General features: G+C 37.5%; 1 protein-coding gene across 1 annotated transcript; it reads right to left on the bottom strand.

Moving 5' to 3' along the window:
* Window positions 1-11800: 11800 nt before the first annotated feature.
* Window positions 11801-15716, bottom strand: tmem167a (transmembrane protein 167A). Its single transcript, XM_077561991.1, has 4 exons — window positions 15628-15716; window positions 14886-14995; window positions 13195-13229; window positions 11801-13075 (listed from the first exon to the last, which is right to left on the bottom strand). Exons 1-4 carry the CDS (start codon window positions 15628-15630, stop codon window positions 13005-13007), a joined length of 219 nt encoding a protein of 72 aa, XP_077418117.1. The 5' UTR covers window positions 15631-15716; the 3' UTR covers window positions 11801-13004.
* Between the last annotated feature and the right edge of the window lie 4 nt (window positions 15717-15720).

Genomic DNA, 15720 nt, shown 5'->3' with positions numbered 1-15720 from the left:
TTTTCCTACACATGACAGCAATCTCCAGTACTTTAAATAAATAAATAAATTAACTCATTCACGGCCTCATTTGAATTATTTCTATTAGTTTAGTTTTCCCCCTACTTTTGTTAACAAGAGTATGAAAAACTTTATTTTTTATCACCTGACGCCCCAAATTTTTAACAATCTTTTAAATTTTTTTAAATTATTCATTCACTGCCATTGACGGCTATACACGTCAAAAATTCATTTGAACTATTTCTATTAGTTCAACATTTTTGTCCCACTTTTGTTAACAAGAGTATGAAAACCTCAAATTTTTTATTGTACATTTAGAAAATACATAAAATTTGTGATCAATCGTAAGTTAACTAGTGAAGTCATGCGCTTAATTACGATTACAAATTTTAATCGCCTGTCACCCCTAATTTTTAATAATCTTTTTAAAAATGAATTTATGGCAGTGAATGAGTTAGTCAATTTGATTAGAAAAAAAAACCCAGGCCACTAAATTACATATAAAGTTTACATTTCAGACCAATCAATTAATGACCAATTATATAACAAATTTGAGTTAACATTGCCAATAAATTACATATTTATGAAAAAGGATGCATAGGACATACTTTTAAAAACATAAATGTGGCTTTTTGAACGAAAAAAAAAACCTGTCTTACTTGTGTATCTTTTTACAATGTTTGTATTTGTAAGCAGTTCTTAATTTAAGTATCTCAATGACGATTACTTCATGCTAGATTTTTTTCCTCCCAAATCGTTTCCCTTTGTAGTTCCAATCTCGTGCATCGTAAATCGGACCACTGCCGCCCCCTTGTGGTCAATGAAAGCGTCTGCAACACATAACGTTAAAAGGCTCATCCAGGCTGTGTGTATGACGTTATTTCCTCAAACATGATGTAACCATGTTGGCACTAGGACAGAAAATCATAACCAGACCAGAACAACCATCCGTATTTCATTACTTTAATTTGTATGCTTTGCCAAGTGCTGGAAATCCCCACTTGTTGTCTCATCTGCATATTCGTGTTCGTCGTTGTCGTCATCGCAAAGGAAAATCCCACAATTACGCATCGAAGGGCCCCCAAATGGCACGACTGAGTTTTGCGCAAAAAAAAGTTTACTCTTGATGAGTGACTCACTAACCCTCCTCATAACATGTCAGTAACATTTCATTGTGAGTCACAGCAGTATGAGCAGATTTGAGGGCTTAATGTGCTGCATTTGAATTTTAGATTATTAGTCCATCTAATTGGACCTTCAGTCTTCATTACGTCATTAGCCACCTCTTAATAAAATAACTATCACCGTGCAATTATAGAAATATTGTTATGCAAAAACGGACTAAAACACCACCACTTCCCACTTTTTTTTTTCCAGGCAAAAGTTATGGCCGGACTATAAAGCTCCTCCACTCAGTGCAACATAGCTGCATGGCATCAACATTGCACCAGATGGCGCCAAAGCTGTATTTTTTTTTATTTTTATGATACATGGCTTTGGCCTGAGCACAAAGCAACAAATATTGGCCGGCCCAAAATCCGTAAAGGACGAATTTGCAGTGCCTCGTATCTCAAGGCACCACTCTATATAAAAATTGAAGTAAATTAACTCATTCACTGCCATTGACGGCTATTGACGTCAAAAATTCATTTGAACTATTTCTATTAGTTTCTAAAGTATTTTTTTCCCACTTTTGTTAAGAGTATGAAAACCAAGATTTTTTATTGTACATTTAGAACAGATATCAAATTTATGATTAATCGTGTGTTAACTATTGAAGTCATGCGATTAATTACAATTAAAAAATGTGATCACCTGACGCGATTAAAGTAAAGACTATTAAAAATTAGGATTAAAATGTTGAAATTTTTTCAGAATTAATTGCATGACTTCACAAGTTAACTCACGATTAATCACAAATTTTATATCTGTTCTAAATGTACAATAAAAAAATTCTAGATTTTCATACTCTTGTTAACAAAAATGGAAAAAATGTTAAACTAATAGAAATAGTTCAAATGAATATTTGACGAATATAACCGTCAATGGCAGTGAATGAGTTCAAAAGTCAATATGAACTTGATTCATAAAAGGCACATGACATTTACATTTTTTTCTCTGTAAGTCTTTCGGTATGGTCCAACTTATTGGCAAGCAGAGACACTGCTATTGTTTTTGTTTTTGTTTTTTTGTGCCCAAAAATGTCCCATATGTACCTATTATTCATTTCTAGATGAATCCTAAATGAGTGGGTGTGGTCGATGTAGACACCAGGTCATTTTTATATCAAATCTGTAATACTACTGCAGATGCCGCTTCAGATGCGGCAATGCAGACACATGACTGCAAATTCTCACGACTACAAAACAACAACAATGGGAGGGGAATCAAAGTGAGGGACATCCTGCAAATGTTTGGCTTGAACACAATGTCCCGGATTCTTCTTCTAACCAAAAGCGGTCATTGTCAGGGGTGGAGAAGGCTTTCTCTTGCATGTGTCTTTGTTCATTTAGCAGCGACGTTTGCGTGCATGCTAAAAATGTAACGTAGGATGTCTTTAACCGTCTTAAAAGGACTTGCTTAATCCACCATCAACATTCTCGTGAGACACAGAACAACAACTGATTTAAGAACTACAAACAGTTCGACAGTGATGCTCAGTTTTTATTGACAGTTAATTGAATTTACCAAAGATGGTAAAAATAGTCACAGTTACTTTTTTTTGGAGGGGGGCGGGGGGGGGGAGACTTTGGACTTTGACAATAACAGAAATATTCATTCAACTTCGTTACTTACCGTAAGTAACGGTGTAAAAGTACACAGTCTAAAACATTTAAAAATGAAAATGCGTTGCCAAGTAGAGCGCAAAATTACGTACTTTTTTTTGTTTGTTAAAAAAATTCTAATCATTTGTCACATTTGAATTACTATGACCTTTTCAGGCATGTTGAAAAGAACATATGTGTATTAATAGGTGTGTATACCTGTATTGTTTACAATGTTCTGTTTATGTTGATTTTGTCATGTATGAAATATAATTCAATGCAGCGGATAAAGAATATATGCCTTTTGCCTTTTTTTAATGCCTATTTATGTTGGCGCTGTCTTTAAATGTTATTTTTTGTTGATAACTAACCTGGGATAGTTTTGCGCAAATTTGTTGAACCACCTCATTTCCCCTCTCCTCAGAGGAATATTTCTCAGTAACAAGACGTCAGAGAGTGCGTATTATTATTCCGAAAGTCATACATCACCCGTCGATTTCCTTTTAAAAAAAAACAACTTGAAATTAAACATCCTCCAAGTAATTAGCAATGATTGATTGTAAATTACACAGTTTTCACGTTCGGATGTCATGAAAGTCGTAATTATGCTGACTAACTTGAGCCAAGATTGGGAAGTAAAAGTCTCTGAGGGAATTGATTATCATGAGTCATCTAGTTTCATTTCTGGAAGGGGCTCTTGAATAATAATAATAAAAATAAAAATAAATCACATCTTAAATGCTGTATTTTTTGATGCACTGTTTGTACTAACTACTGTATGAGTTGTATATAATTATTACTATATGATGTTAATTTAGCCTGTCTTTTTTTTATTTTATTTTTTTACCTTAGGTAAGACAGCTTAATTTATACAGCCACGTGTAGTGCACTACACACAAGGTAACTCAAAGTTCTTCATATAGTTACAAAACATTTACAGGCAAGGCAATATGATGTGTTAGCATTAAGCTAGCAGACTTGAAGCATTAAGCTAGCGAACTCTGATAAGACAGTTACTCGGTTTGGTTCAAGCAACATGCAATTCTATGTGTTTTATTTATCACTAAACTTCAACTTTCAGTGGCAACAAACAACTTGAAGTAAGTAAATCGTCTCCTTTTTGAGGAAATGTTTGTCTAAAATCGCGGTTTCCTTCATTGACAGACCCGAGACATGTTTTGAGGATACAAGCTTTCCGTCCGTCAGCTAATACTTTTGAAACATTGTCGTATCCAAAACTCTTCTCCCCAAAGTGGGTGTGTTATTTTCATTTAGCACAACCAAATCTTGCGGTCATACACGCGTTCTGCCCGTGGCTACGGAACATCATTGCTTGGTTACCTCAGCCAAGCTGCCAAAACAACACTAATGATGGAAGCAGTGTGTCAAAATGGCACTTGATGAAAATAGGAGAAAATTACATACTTAAAGTTTCAGCTTTTTAATGAAGATTTATGATTTCCCTACCGTGTTATGTGGAATCTCTGACAAAGTACAGACAAATGATGTACGGTGAATTATAGTCATGGTCATGTGACCATTTACATCCCAAGTGCTTTTCGCCATCCATTGTGTTGGTGTTTCTACAACTATGGCAGCTTTTAGAGATGATGTAGAAAAAAAAGACTCACTTGCCATCTCCTGTCTGGAAAATTGCCTGTTATACTCCAGAGGCCATGCTCACTGCCAAATTTGAATTGGTCTTTGGTTTGACAGGAAGTGAGAGAGAACTGATTACACCCACCTATTTTGTTTTTGTTTTATACTAGAATATTGTTGTGGCAATGTTTTATGGAGTGTATTTTGAAATGCTTTAAGCGCGCCCTTTCTTTATTTTTGGAAAGGTCAATAATTAGCTGTAAATGGTTTGGATTTTTCCCCCCCCTCAACTAAAGCATTTTTGAGAGCTAGACGTAAAATACAGTACAGTAGATTAGCCCCCCCACCCCCCAAAAAAGAGCACAAAAAAACTCACATATTCAGCAAAATCCTGAAAAAAATTTTTTTTATTAAAACATTTTGAATAGATATAAAATGTATGATTAATCTTACTGAGTTAACTAGTGAAGTTATGCGATTAATTACGATTAAAAATTTGAATCGCCTGATGCGCCTAATAAAAAAAAGAAGAAAAAATTACTACTCCAAAATACTTACAAAAACTTTTTCATTTACAACCCAAAAACCTCCCACTAACATAAAAACTTTCACACATAAAAAAAAAACCTCCCAAGGATCTCACTTACTCAAAAACCTTTGATGCACCGAAAATTTTTTCCAACAGCAAAAGCCATTGACGGCTATAAACGTAAAAAAATATATTTTAACTATTTCTATTAGTTTAACATTTTTTCCACTTGTGTTACAAGAGCATAACAACCTAGAATTTTTTTCATTGAAAGAATTTGAACAGATAGAAAATTTGTGATTAATCGTGAGTTAACTAGTGAAGTTATGCGATTAGTTACGATTACAAATTTTAATCGCCTGATGCCCCTAATAAAAAAAGGAAGAAAAAATACTTACAAAAACGTTTTTATTTACAACCCAAAAACCTCCCACTAATATAAAAACTTTCACACCTAAAAAAAAAAAACTCCCAAGGATCTCACTGACTCAAAAACCTTTGATGCACCGAAAAACTTTTCCAACAGCAAAAGCCATTGACGGCTATAAATGTAAAAAAAATGCTTGAACTATTTCTATTAGTTTAGCATTTTTTCCACTTGTGTTACAAGAGCATAAAAACCTAGAATTTTTTTATTGAAAAATTTGGAACAGATAAAATTTGTGATTAATCGTGAGTTAACTAGTGAAGTTATGCGATTAATTCCGATTAAAAATTTTAATCGCCTGATGCCCCTAATAAAAAAAAGAAAAAAAATACTACTCCAAAATACTTACAATTTTTTTTTTCATTCACAACCCAAAAACCTCCCACTAACATAAAAACTCTCACACATAAAAAAAAAAAAAACTCCCAAGGATCTCACTGACTCAAAAACCTTTGATGCACCGAAAAACTTTTCCAACAGCAAAAGCCATTGACGGCTATAAATGTAAAAAAAAATGCTTGAACTATTTCTATTAGTTTAGCATTTTTTTCCACTTGTGTTACAAGAGCATAAAAACCTAGAATTTTTTTTATTGAAAAATTTGGAACAGATAAAATTTGTGATTAATCGTGAGTTAACTAGTGAAGTTATGCGATTAATTCCGATTAAAAATTTTAATCGCCTGATGCCCCTAATAAAAAAAAGAAAAAAAATACTACTCCAAAATACTTACAATTTTTTTTTTCATTCACAACCCAAAAACCTCCCACTAACATAAAAACTCTCACACATAAAAAAAAAAAAAAAAACTCCCAAGGATCTCACTGACTCAAAAACCTTTGATGCACCGAAAAACTTTTCCAACAGCAAAAGCCATTGACGGCTATAAATGTAAAAAAAAATGCTTGAACTATTTCTATTAGTTTAGCATTTTTTCCACTTGTGTTACAAGAGCATAAAAACCTAGAATCTTTTTATTGAAAAATTTGGAACAGATAAAATTTGTGATTAATCGTGAGTTAACTAGTGAAGTTATGCGATTAATTCCGATTAAAAATTTTAATCGCCTGATGCCCCTAATAAAAAAAAGAAAAAAAATACTACTCCAAAATACTTACAATTTTTTTTTTCATTCACAACCCAAAAACCTCCCACTAACATAAAAACTCTCACACATAAAAAAAAAAAAAAACTCCCAAGGATCTCACTGACTCAAAAACCTTTGATGCACCGAAAAACTTTTCCAACAGCAAAAGCCATTGACGGCTATAAATGTAAAAAAAAATATTTGAACTATTTCTATTAGTTTAGCATTTTTTCCACTTGTGTTACAAGAGCATAAAAACCTAGAATTTTTTTTATTGAAAAATTTGGAACAGATAAAATTTGTGATTAATCGTGAGTTAACTAGTGAAGTTATGCGATTAATTACGATTAAAAATTTTAATCGCCTGATGCCCCTAATAAAAAAAAGAAAAAAATACTACTCCAAAATACTTACAATTTTTTTTTCATTTACAACCCAAAAACCTCCCACTAACATAAAAACTCTCACACATAAAAAAAAAAAAAAACTCCCAAGGATCTCACTGACTCAAAAACCTTTGATGCACCGAAAAACTTTTCCAACAGCAAAAGCCATTGACGGCTATAAATGTAAAAAAAAAAAATTTGAACTATTTCTATTAGTTTAGCATTTTTTCCACTTGTGTTACAAGAGCATAAAAACCTAGAATTTTTTTTATTGAAAAATTTGGAACAGATAAAATTTGTGATTAATCGTGAGTTAACTAGTGAAGTTATGCGATTAATTACGATTAAAAATTTTAATCGCCTGATGCCCCTAATAAAAAAAAGAAAAAAATACTACTCCAAAATACTTACAATTTTTTTTTCATTTACAACCCAAAAACCTCCCACTAACATAAAAACTCTCACTCATAAAAAAAAAAAACTCCCAAGGATCTCACTGACTCAAAAACCTTTGATGCACCGAAAAACTTTTCCAACAGCAAAAGCCACTGACAATTACCAAACAACCTCTCACACAAAAAACTCTCAGTATACCCCAAAACTCTCATATACAATAAACAACTTACATATTCACCAAAAACCTCTCACACTTTGAGAAAAAAAAACAAAAAACTCAAGCCCAAGCTTTAAAAGTTTCCATCCATTTTCTGTAGCTCTTGTTTTCATTCAGGCAGGTAACACCCAGCACAGAGCGCCAGCAAATTGCAGAGAACATATAGACAAACAAACAAGCGTATACACTTATTTACACACCTGTGGGCAATTTAAGTCTTCGGTTAAACTAACATGAATGTTAGCGTTCTCAATGACGGTGGTGTCCAATAGCCTTCATCCGCCTCCTCCTTTCACACCGCGTATGAGGAAGTTTGGCTTCAAATCGAAAGCAGCCACCCAAACTCATCCGTCATCCAAGATAGCAGTAAACCGAGAAACCACTCACCGTTCAAATAAACCAGGATGAACAAAATAGACCAGGATAAATAAAACAAATGTTGGAACGCTGAAGTCATCGGCTGCGCTCCCAGACTTCCGACCACTCTATGCTTGTCATTCACTTTTTACAGTACATGCTTGTTCATCTTGGAGAAAATGAAAATAAGAGAAGTGAGCACACTGGTGGAGGGTATGTAGCATTTATGGGGGGTCATCCAAATGACATGAAATTGAATTGGAATATTTCTCGAAGACATTGAAAACACAAACAAAAAAGTAGGAGTGTTAAAAAAAAATCGATTCGGCAATGTATGGCGATATTACAATGCGCAATTCTCCAATCGATTGGATATGCGGCCCAATCGATGTTTAACACATTCACTGCCATTGACGGCTATAAACGTAAAAAAATATTTTAACTATTTCTATTAGTTAAAAAAATTTTGCGTCTCAGGAGAGGAAAGCAGTGCACCGTTAACACTGTGTATAGTGGAGACGGAGTGCTGTTGACCTCGACTCGGGACGTCGTGAACCGGTGGGGAGAGTACTTCGAAGACCTCCTCAATTCCACCAACACGCCTTCCTTTGAGGAAGCAGGGTCTGGGGACTCTGAAGTGGGCTCCCCTATCTCAGTGGTCGAAGTCGCCGAGGTGGTTGGAAAGCTTCTCGGTGGCAGGGCCTCGGGGGTGGATGAGATCCGCCCGGAGTTCCTGAAGGCTCTGGATGTTGTGGGGCTGTCGTGGTTGACACGTCTCTGCAGCATCGCGTGGACATCGGGGACGGTGCCTCTGGATTGGCAGACCGGGGTGGTGGTTCCCCTTTTTAAGAAGGGGGACCGGAGGGTGTGTTCCAACTTTAGAGGGATCACACTCCTCAGCCTCCCAGGTAAGGTCTATTCAGGGGTGCTGGAGAGGAGGGTCCGTCGGGAGGTCGAATCTCGGATCCAGGAGGAGCAGTGTGGTTTTCGTCCCGGCCGTGGAACAGTGGACCAGCTCTACACCCTCAGCAGGATCCTCGAGGGTGCGTGGGAATTCGCCCAACCAGTCCACATGTGCTTTGTGGACTTGGAGAAGGCGTTTGACCGTGTACCTCGGGGAGTTCTGTGGGGGGTGCTTCGGGAGTATGGGTTACCGAGCCCCCTGATACGGGCCATTCGGTCCCTGTACGACCGATGTCAGAGTCTGGTCCGCATTGCCGGCAGTAAGTCGAATTTGTTTCCGGTGAGGGTTGGACTCCGCCAAGGTTGCCCTTTGTCACCGATTCTGTTCATAACTTTTATAGACAGAATTTCTAGGCGTAGCCGAGGCGTTGAGGGGGTCCGGTTTGGTGGCCTCAGCATTGCATCTCTGCTTTTTGCAGATGATGTGGTGCTGTTGGCTTCTTCAAGCCGTGACCTCCAGCTCTCACTGGAGCGGTTCGCAGCCGAGTGTGAAGCGGTTGGGATGAGGATCAGCACCTCCAAATCCGAGACCATGGTCCTCAGTCGGAAAAGGGTGGAGTGCCCTCTCCGGGTCGGGGAGGAGGTCCTGCCCCAAGTGGAGGAGTTCAAGTATCTTGGGGTCTTGTTCACGAGTGAGGGTAGGTTAGAGCGGGAGATCGACAGGCGGATCGGTGCAGCGTCTGCAGTGATGCGGACGCTGTATCGGTCCGTTGTGGTGAAGAAGGAGCTGAGCCGAAAGGCGAAGCTCTCGATTTACCGGTCGATCTACGTTCCTACCCTCACCTATGGTCACGAGCTGTGGGTCGTGACCGAAAGAACAAGATCCCGGATACAAGCGGCCGAAATGAGTTTCCTCCGCAGGGTAGCCGGGCTCTCCCTTAGAGATAGGGTGAGAAGCTCGGTCATCCGAGAGGGACTCAGCGTCGAGTCGCTGCTCCTCCACGTTGAGAGGAACCAGTTGAGGTGGCTCGGGCATCTGGTTCGGATGCCTCCTGGACGCCTCCCTGGGGAGGTGTTCCGGGCATGTCCTACCGGCAGGAGGCCCCGGGGACGACCCAGGACACGCTGGAGAGACTATGTCTCTCGGCTGTCCTGGGAACGCCTTGGGGTCCCGTCGGATGAGCTGGCTGAAGTGGCTGGGGAGAGGGAAGTCTGGGCTTCCCTGTTAAAGCTGCTGCCCCCGCGACCCGACCCCGGATAAGCGGAAGAAGACGGACGGACGGACGGAAATTTTCCACTTGTGTTACAAGAGCATAAAAACCTAGTTTTTTTTTTGATTGAAAATTTTTGAACAGATATAGAAAATTTGTGATTAACCGTGAGTTAACTAGTGAAGTTATGCGATTAATTACGATTAAAAATTTTAATCGCCTGACGCCCTGAATTTTTTGTAATCTTTAAAAAAAAATTAAAAAAAAGAATTTATGGCAGTGAATGAGTTAAACATCAAAAAAAAAATTATGGAAATATTCAACAAAATGTCTTACTTTGGGTTAGAGTTCACACTTTAAGCATTTTATTTCAATGCTGTTCAAACATGAAACCGATTGCAACCCGTTTGTTAAATAGTCACAGTTATAAGCCTGAAGTTTCCGATAAATACATTTTCTTACAGTGTACATTTACAAGTTGTTCTGATTAGTATTTTCTAAATTTGAGTAAAAATCGCAATAATCCACTTATAGATTCGTATCGGGATCAATCGTATCACGGATCGAATCGCCAGGTACTCGGCAATTCACCCCCCACCCCCCCCAAAAAAAGACATTTAACAAACACGTTTTTCATGGCATTTATTTTTTTGTTAATTAAACAAAATAAGTTTATCGAATGTGCAGGGCTGATGATAAAAGCTTCCTTATCTTTCCTCTTTCATCATCAGCAGAGACTTTAAGGTGGCACATTGACTTCGCTATCTCTTACTCGCCAAGATAGAAACAGATGCCTGAGAGCTTTTCCTGCTTCTCTTTGGTCTCCTGTCCCCAAGTCCCGACCTGATAATCACCACGTTTACCGGCAGCCATCACTTGAACTCGACCCGGCAGGGCCTAAAATGAACGCGGGGCCGACAAGGGAAGTCATGTGGGAGTGACGGGATACGGACACTCAGCAGGTATCGGCCTATCGAAGGTGAGTGAGTCAACAAGTCTTCCGCTTTATTTAGGCGTCGTCGCTGCATGGGAAAGAGGAAATGTTTGTCTGGGAGTGCTTCTGTTATCGCTTGATTTATCTTGAAGTTCACTTGCAACTGACTGATGTAAGAATGCTGCAATTTTAAGACCAAATAAGGATTTACAGGCACATCGCAAGAGATTCGTTCAGTTGTATTTCATCTTTAAGAATTTTATTTTTTTACTTTTCCCCTTTAGTTTGGTGTGCAATTGCTGTAAATTGAAATCATTTTTGGGAGTTTTACTTTCCTATATTGAAGTGCAGATGATCTAGGATCAATTTCGTCAACATCCGGTGCACTTTAACTTTAATTTAACTAATTCACTGCCAAAAAATTCATTTTAACTTTATCGATTAGTTTAACATTTTTTTCCCATTTTTGTTAACAAGAGTATGAAAACCTAGATTTTTTTTTTTTTACATTTAGAACAGATAAAAAAATTGTGATTAATCGTGAGTTAACTAGTGAAGTCATACGATTAATTACGATTACAAATTTTAATCGCCTGATGCCCTTAATTTTTTAATTATCTTTTCTTTTAAACAAAAAAACAATTAAAAAATAATAATTTAAATTAGGGGCGCCAGGTGATTACAATTTTTAATTGTAATTAATCGCATGACTTCACGAGTTAACTCACAATTAATTACAAATTTTATATCTGTTCTAATACAATAAAAAAATTCTAGGTTTTCATACTCTTGTTAACAAAAGAAGGAAAAAATGTTAAACTAATAGAAATAGTCCAAATGAATTTTGGACGTCTATAGCCGTCAATGGCAGTGAATAAGTTAATGTGATCCAAACCAAGAGTCCATTATTTCACCTAATTAGGGTGCATTGCTCGCTTTTATTGTTAATTGCAAAAATAAAAAATAAAAATGAGAAAAACCCGCACAACTAATGTGTGGTACTGACTTTATTGTGTTTGGTTTACATCGCCAATGGAAAATTGGAAAATAAAATAAACTGGAAGATTTTACATGAAATAATTATCTCACAATGATGCTGTTCATTTCCAACTCTTTGTGTTGGATCTCATTTGTTTGTACAGTATGAGTGTAAATTCTGTAGAGTAAATTTGACTATTTAGAGTGGGACCAATTAGACTCCGTTTTAGAGTAGGTCAATATTTACACTTGGAAGTGAGTAAAATAAAGCATTGAAAAAAAATAAAAAAAATAAAAGTCACTCAAGAGTTGAGGAACGAACTCACGACCTTCAGCTTGGGGGACTGCCACGCTACCACCTGAGCTATGCCACTCCCACTGTTTGCTTACCTCCAAGAGGAGACCAAAAATATTTTTTGGGGGTCTGGGAGTGAGGAAGATTGCAGCTGACGCGAGCGATATACTAGCAGAAAGCAGGAGCTGCGTGGCTCGGGGAGTAGATCGGCTGTCTCCCAAGCTGAAGGTGGTGAGTTCGTTCCTCAACCCTTGAGTGGCTTTTATTTATATATTGCTTTTCAATTCTTTATTTTACTCTCTTCCAAGTGTCAATATGACTCTAAAACGGAGTCGAATTTGCTCTACAGAATTTTCAGTGTACGAGTTTAAAATACAGTAAGAACAAAGCAAGTGGTTTTACTGAGCATGTTTTCACTTCTTCTGTCGTCCGCTAACACGTTTGAGCGTTGACGGGAAGATCACGTAAGTTATCACAAAGCCTCGCTCACCGCGACGAGTTCTCCATAATCCAACTTGAGTCTGCTGTCGAATATGATGGTTGAGAGAACACACGCCTTCACGCCCACATTGATAAAAAGCTTCCGGACATTTTGAAACGTATATGAAAATTTGAGAACAAAAGCTCTGATCTCGATTTTTTTTTTGGAGACATTGAGATCGTTCAATGCCAAACACAGATTTGAGAACATCAATTCTCTCCGATGGTGCCCCGCCGACAAGGATCCACGGGAATGGAAGAAGGACAGACCTCCTTGTCCACAGAAGAACGGACGCACTGTCGTTCCTCGCTGCAGAGAGCGAAGACATTTTCCTCTTTGTACATAATCCAACAGCTACTGGAGTTCTTGCTGCGCTTCGACAATAGCCGTCACTGTCCGTGTTCTTGTCACGCCGTTTTCCTTCCTCCTCTTTGGATGCCTACTGTAGGAACAGTATACTAAAGGCCATGACGATGCAGCAGCAGGCCACCCACGGACTCTTCCGCTCACCTGAAACAAAGGAAATCGTATCGAGATCTGTTAGCACAACGATTGATTGACTTTCAAATTGGATTTTCATACAACTACATACGCAATGAATTGTGTTGTGTGTTATAAAACTGTCTCACCTATTCTGGCGCATTTCCAGAAAATCCCTAGCAGCCTGGAAGATAATAATAATTATTAAATCACACGTTTAACTATTTGCACATGCATCAGCAAACAACTCATTCGTAGTTTTCATATGATTTTTTAGGGGTGTGAATTGCCTAGTACCTGGCAATTCGATTCGTATCACGATTCATCGGTCACAATTCGATTCGATTCGATTAATCCCGATGCAAATCTATAAATTGATGATTGCATTTTTTTTTTTTTACTCACGATTCATAGGTCACGATTCGATTCCGATTAATCCCGATGCAAATCTATAAATTGATGATTGCATTTTTTTTTTTTTACTCACGATTCATAGGTCACGATTCGATTCCGATTAATCCCGATGCAAATCTATAAATTGATGATTGCAATTTTTTTTTACTCACGATTCATAGGTCACGATTTGATTCCGATTAATCCCGATGCAAATCTATAAATTGATGATTGCAATTTTTTTTTTTTACTCACAATTCATAGGTCACGATTTGATTCCGATTAATCCCGATGCAAATCTATAAATTGATGATTGCATTTTTTTTTTTACCCACGATTCATCGGTCACGATTTGATTCCGATTAATCCCGATGCAAATCTATAAATTGATGATTGCAATTTTTTTTTTACTCACGATTCATAGGTCACGATTTGATTCCGATTAATCCCGATGCAAATCTATAAATTGATGATTGCAATTTTTTTTTTTTTACTCACGATTCATAGGTCATGATTTGATTTCGATTAATCCCGATGCAAATCTATAAATTGATGATTGCAATTATTATTTTTTTTTACTCACGATTCATAGGTCACGATTCGATACCGATTAATCCCGATGCGAATCTATAAATTGATGATTGCAATTATTATTTTTTTACTCAAATTTAGAACATACTAATCAGTAAACTTGTACATGTACACTGTAAGATTTGTATGAAAATTTATTTATTTATCTGAAAATTCAGGCTTATAACTGAGCCGCTGCATTTAACAAACAGGTTGCAGTCTGTTTCATGTTTGAACAGCAATTAAATAAAATATTAAGGCTTAAGGTTCCATTAATATAACATTCTTCCATGCTTAATGTGTGAATCCTAACCCTAACTAAGACGTTTTGTTGAATATTCACATAAAAAAAATGGATGTTTAAAAATCGATTCGGCCGCATATTGAATCGATTCGAGAATTGCACGCTTTAATATCGCCGAATAGATTTTTTCTAACACCCTTATGATTTATATAATTTTTTTGGGCCTGTTTTACTGCCAGTTCTCTCTCTCTGGTGGAACTGATCGGGAATCAAACCTGTCTGAAATGAGGCCTTGAGACATATTACTTGCGTGTAGGAGATCATCTTAATCTAATAATACAAAGAAAGATAAACCACAAGTGGGATGAACGGCTCCATTCCAAATATTTGTCTGACTACAGACGGTTTCCCGAAAACCCAACACACACAAAGATAATCTAACCAACTCGGAGCCTGAGTCATCCGTTCTGACCCAAGTCGGGAACGGCAGCTAACTCATGCCACTATAAAGATTAGGGCTCGCAAAATTCTGGGAATGTTAAAAACTTTCCTGACCGTTTATTCAATTATGCCATAGTATTACGGCCTAAATATGTTAAATATGTAGATTAAGTACACATGATGGGAACATACCCAGTTTTATTCTTGTCCAGCAAGCTGGGAGCCAGCGCTCTGATGTAGGCACAGGTACATATAAGGAGAAGAATCACCGTGAGCAGTGACTGGAAGTTGAAAATGGCTGACTGCAAAATGACAAGAAAGAAAGCAATACAACTTTAAGGTGGGATTTATGACTTGAATGTCTTAAGGATAGGTTCTCCCGTGACGTCACGAACCGCTGTTTCTTCACTCATACTGTTCCATATCACAAACGGACAAAAATGTTCTCCTGGTTATGTAGCGTACAATTTAAATAATTCAAATGTGCATGTATGATGACATAAAAGCTCATATTTACATGCAACATCTTTTTTTTTTAAACAGCATCCAACTATGTGTTGTTAGCGTCCTCAATGGGACTCCTTGCAGCTACGTGGCACAGTCCACATAACGGTGCTAACGTGCCAGCAAAAGAAATCATGTTCGACATATGATCCATCGTATTGCGACGAGTTAGGTGGCGATAATCGATCAGCCATGTTTAACACAGCAATGCAAAGTGATCATTGACTTTTATTTACTGGCTAACTATTTAGCATCATAGCTAGCGCAAGCCAGCTCCTGTACGTCCAAATCCGTCCAACTACGCAATAAAGCATTATTTAGTGTCTCAGTGGGAGTGAAACATGGACCTAGTTAAGCGTGCATTCATTAAATCTCGACTAAAAGGATCATTAAGCGAACACATGCACTTCTTGAACAAAAATATGCTTACCATTTTGACGGTGAGTCAACGCCACATAACACTTCCGGTTTTGAGGACCAACGTACAACGTAATGACGCAATGCGTGACAATTCTGGGTTGCT

Source organism: Vanacampus margaritifer, chromosome 3 (genome assembly GCF_051991255.1).
Source record: "Vanacampus margaritifer isolate UIUO_Vmar chromosome 3, RoL_Vmar_1.0, whole genome shotgun sequence".
Classification (NCBI taxonomy): Eukaryota; Metazoa; Chordata; class Actinopteri; order Syngnathiformes; family Syngnathidae; genus Vanacampus; species Vanacampus margaritifer.
This window is presented reverse-complemented; position numbering and strand designations above follow the sequence as displayed.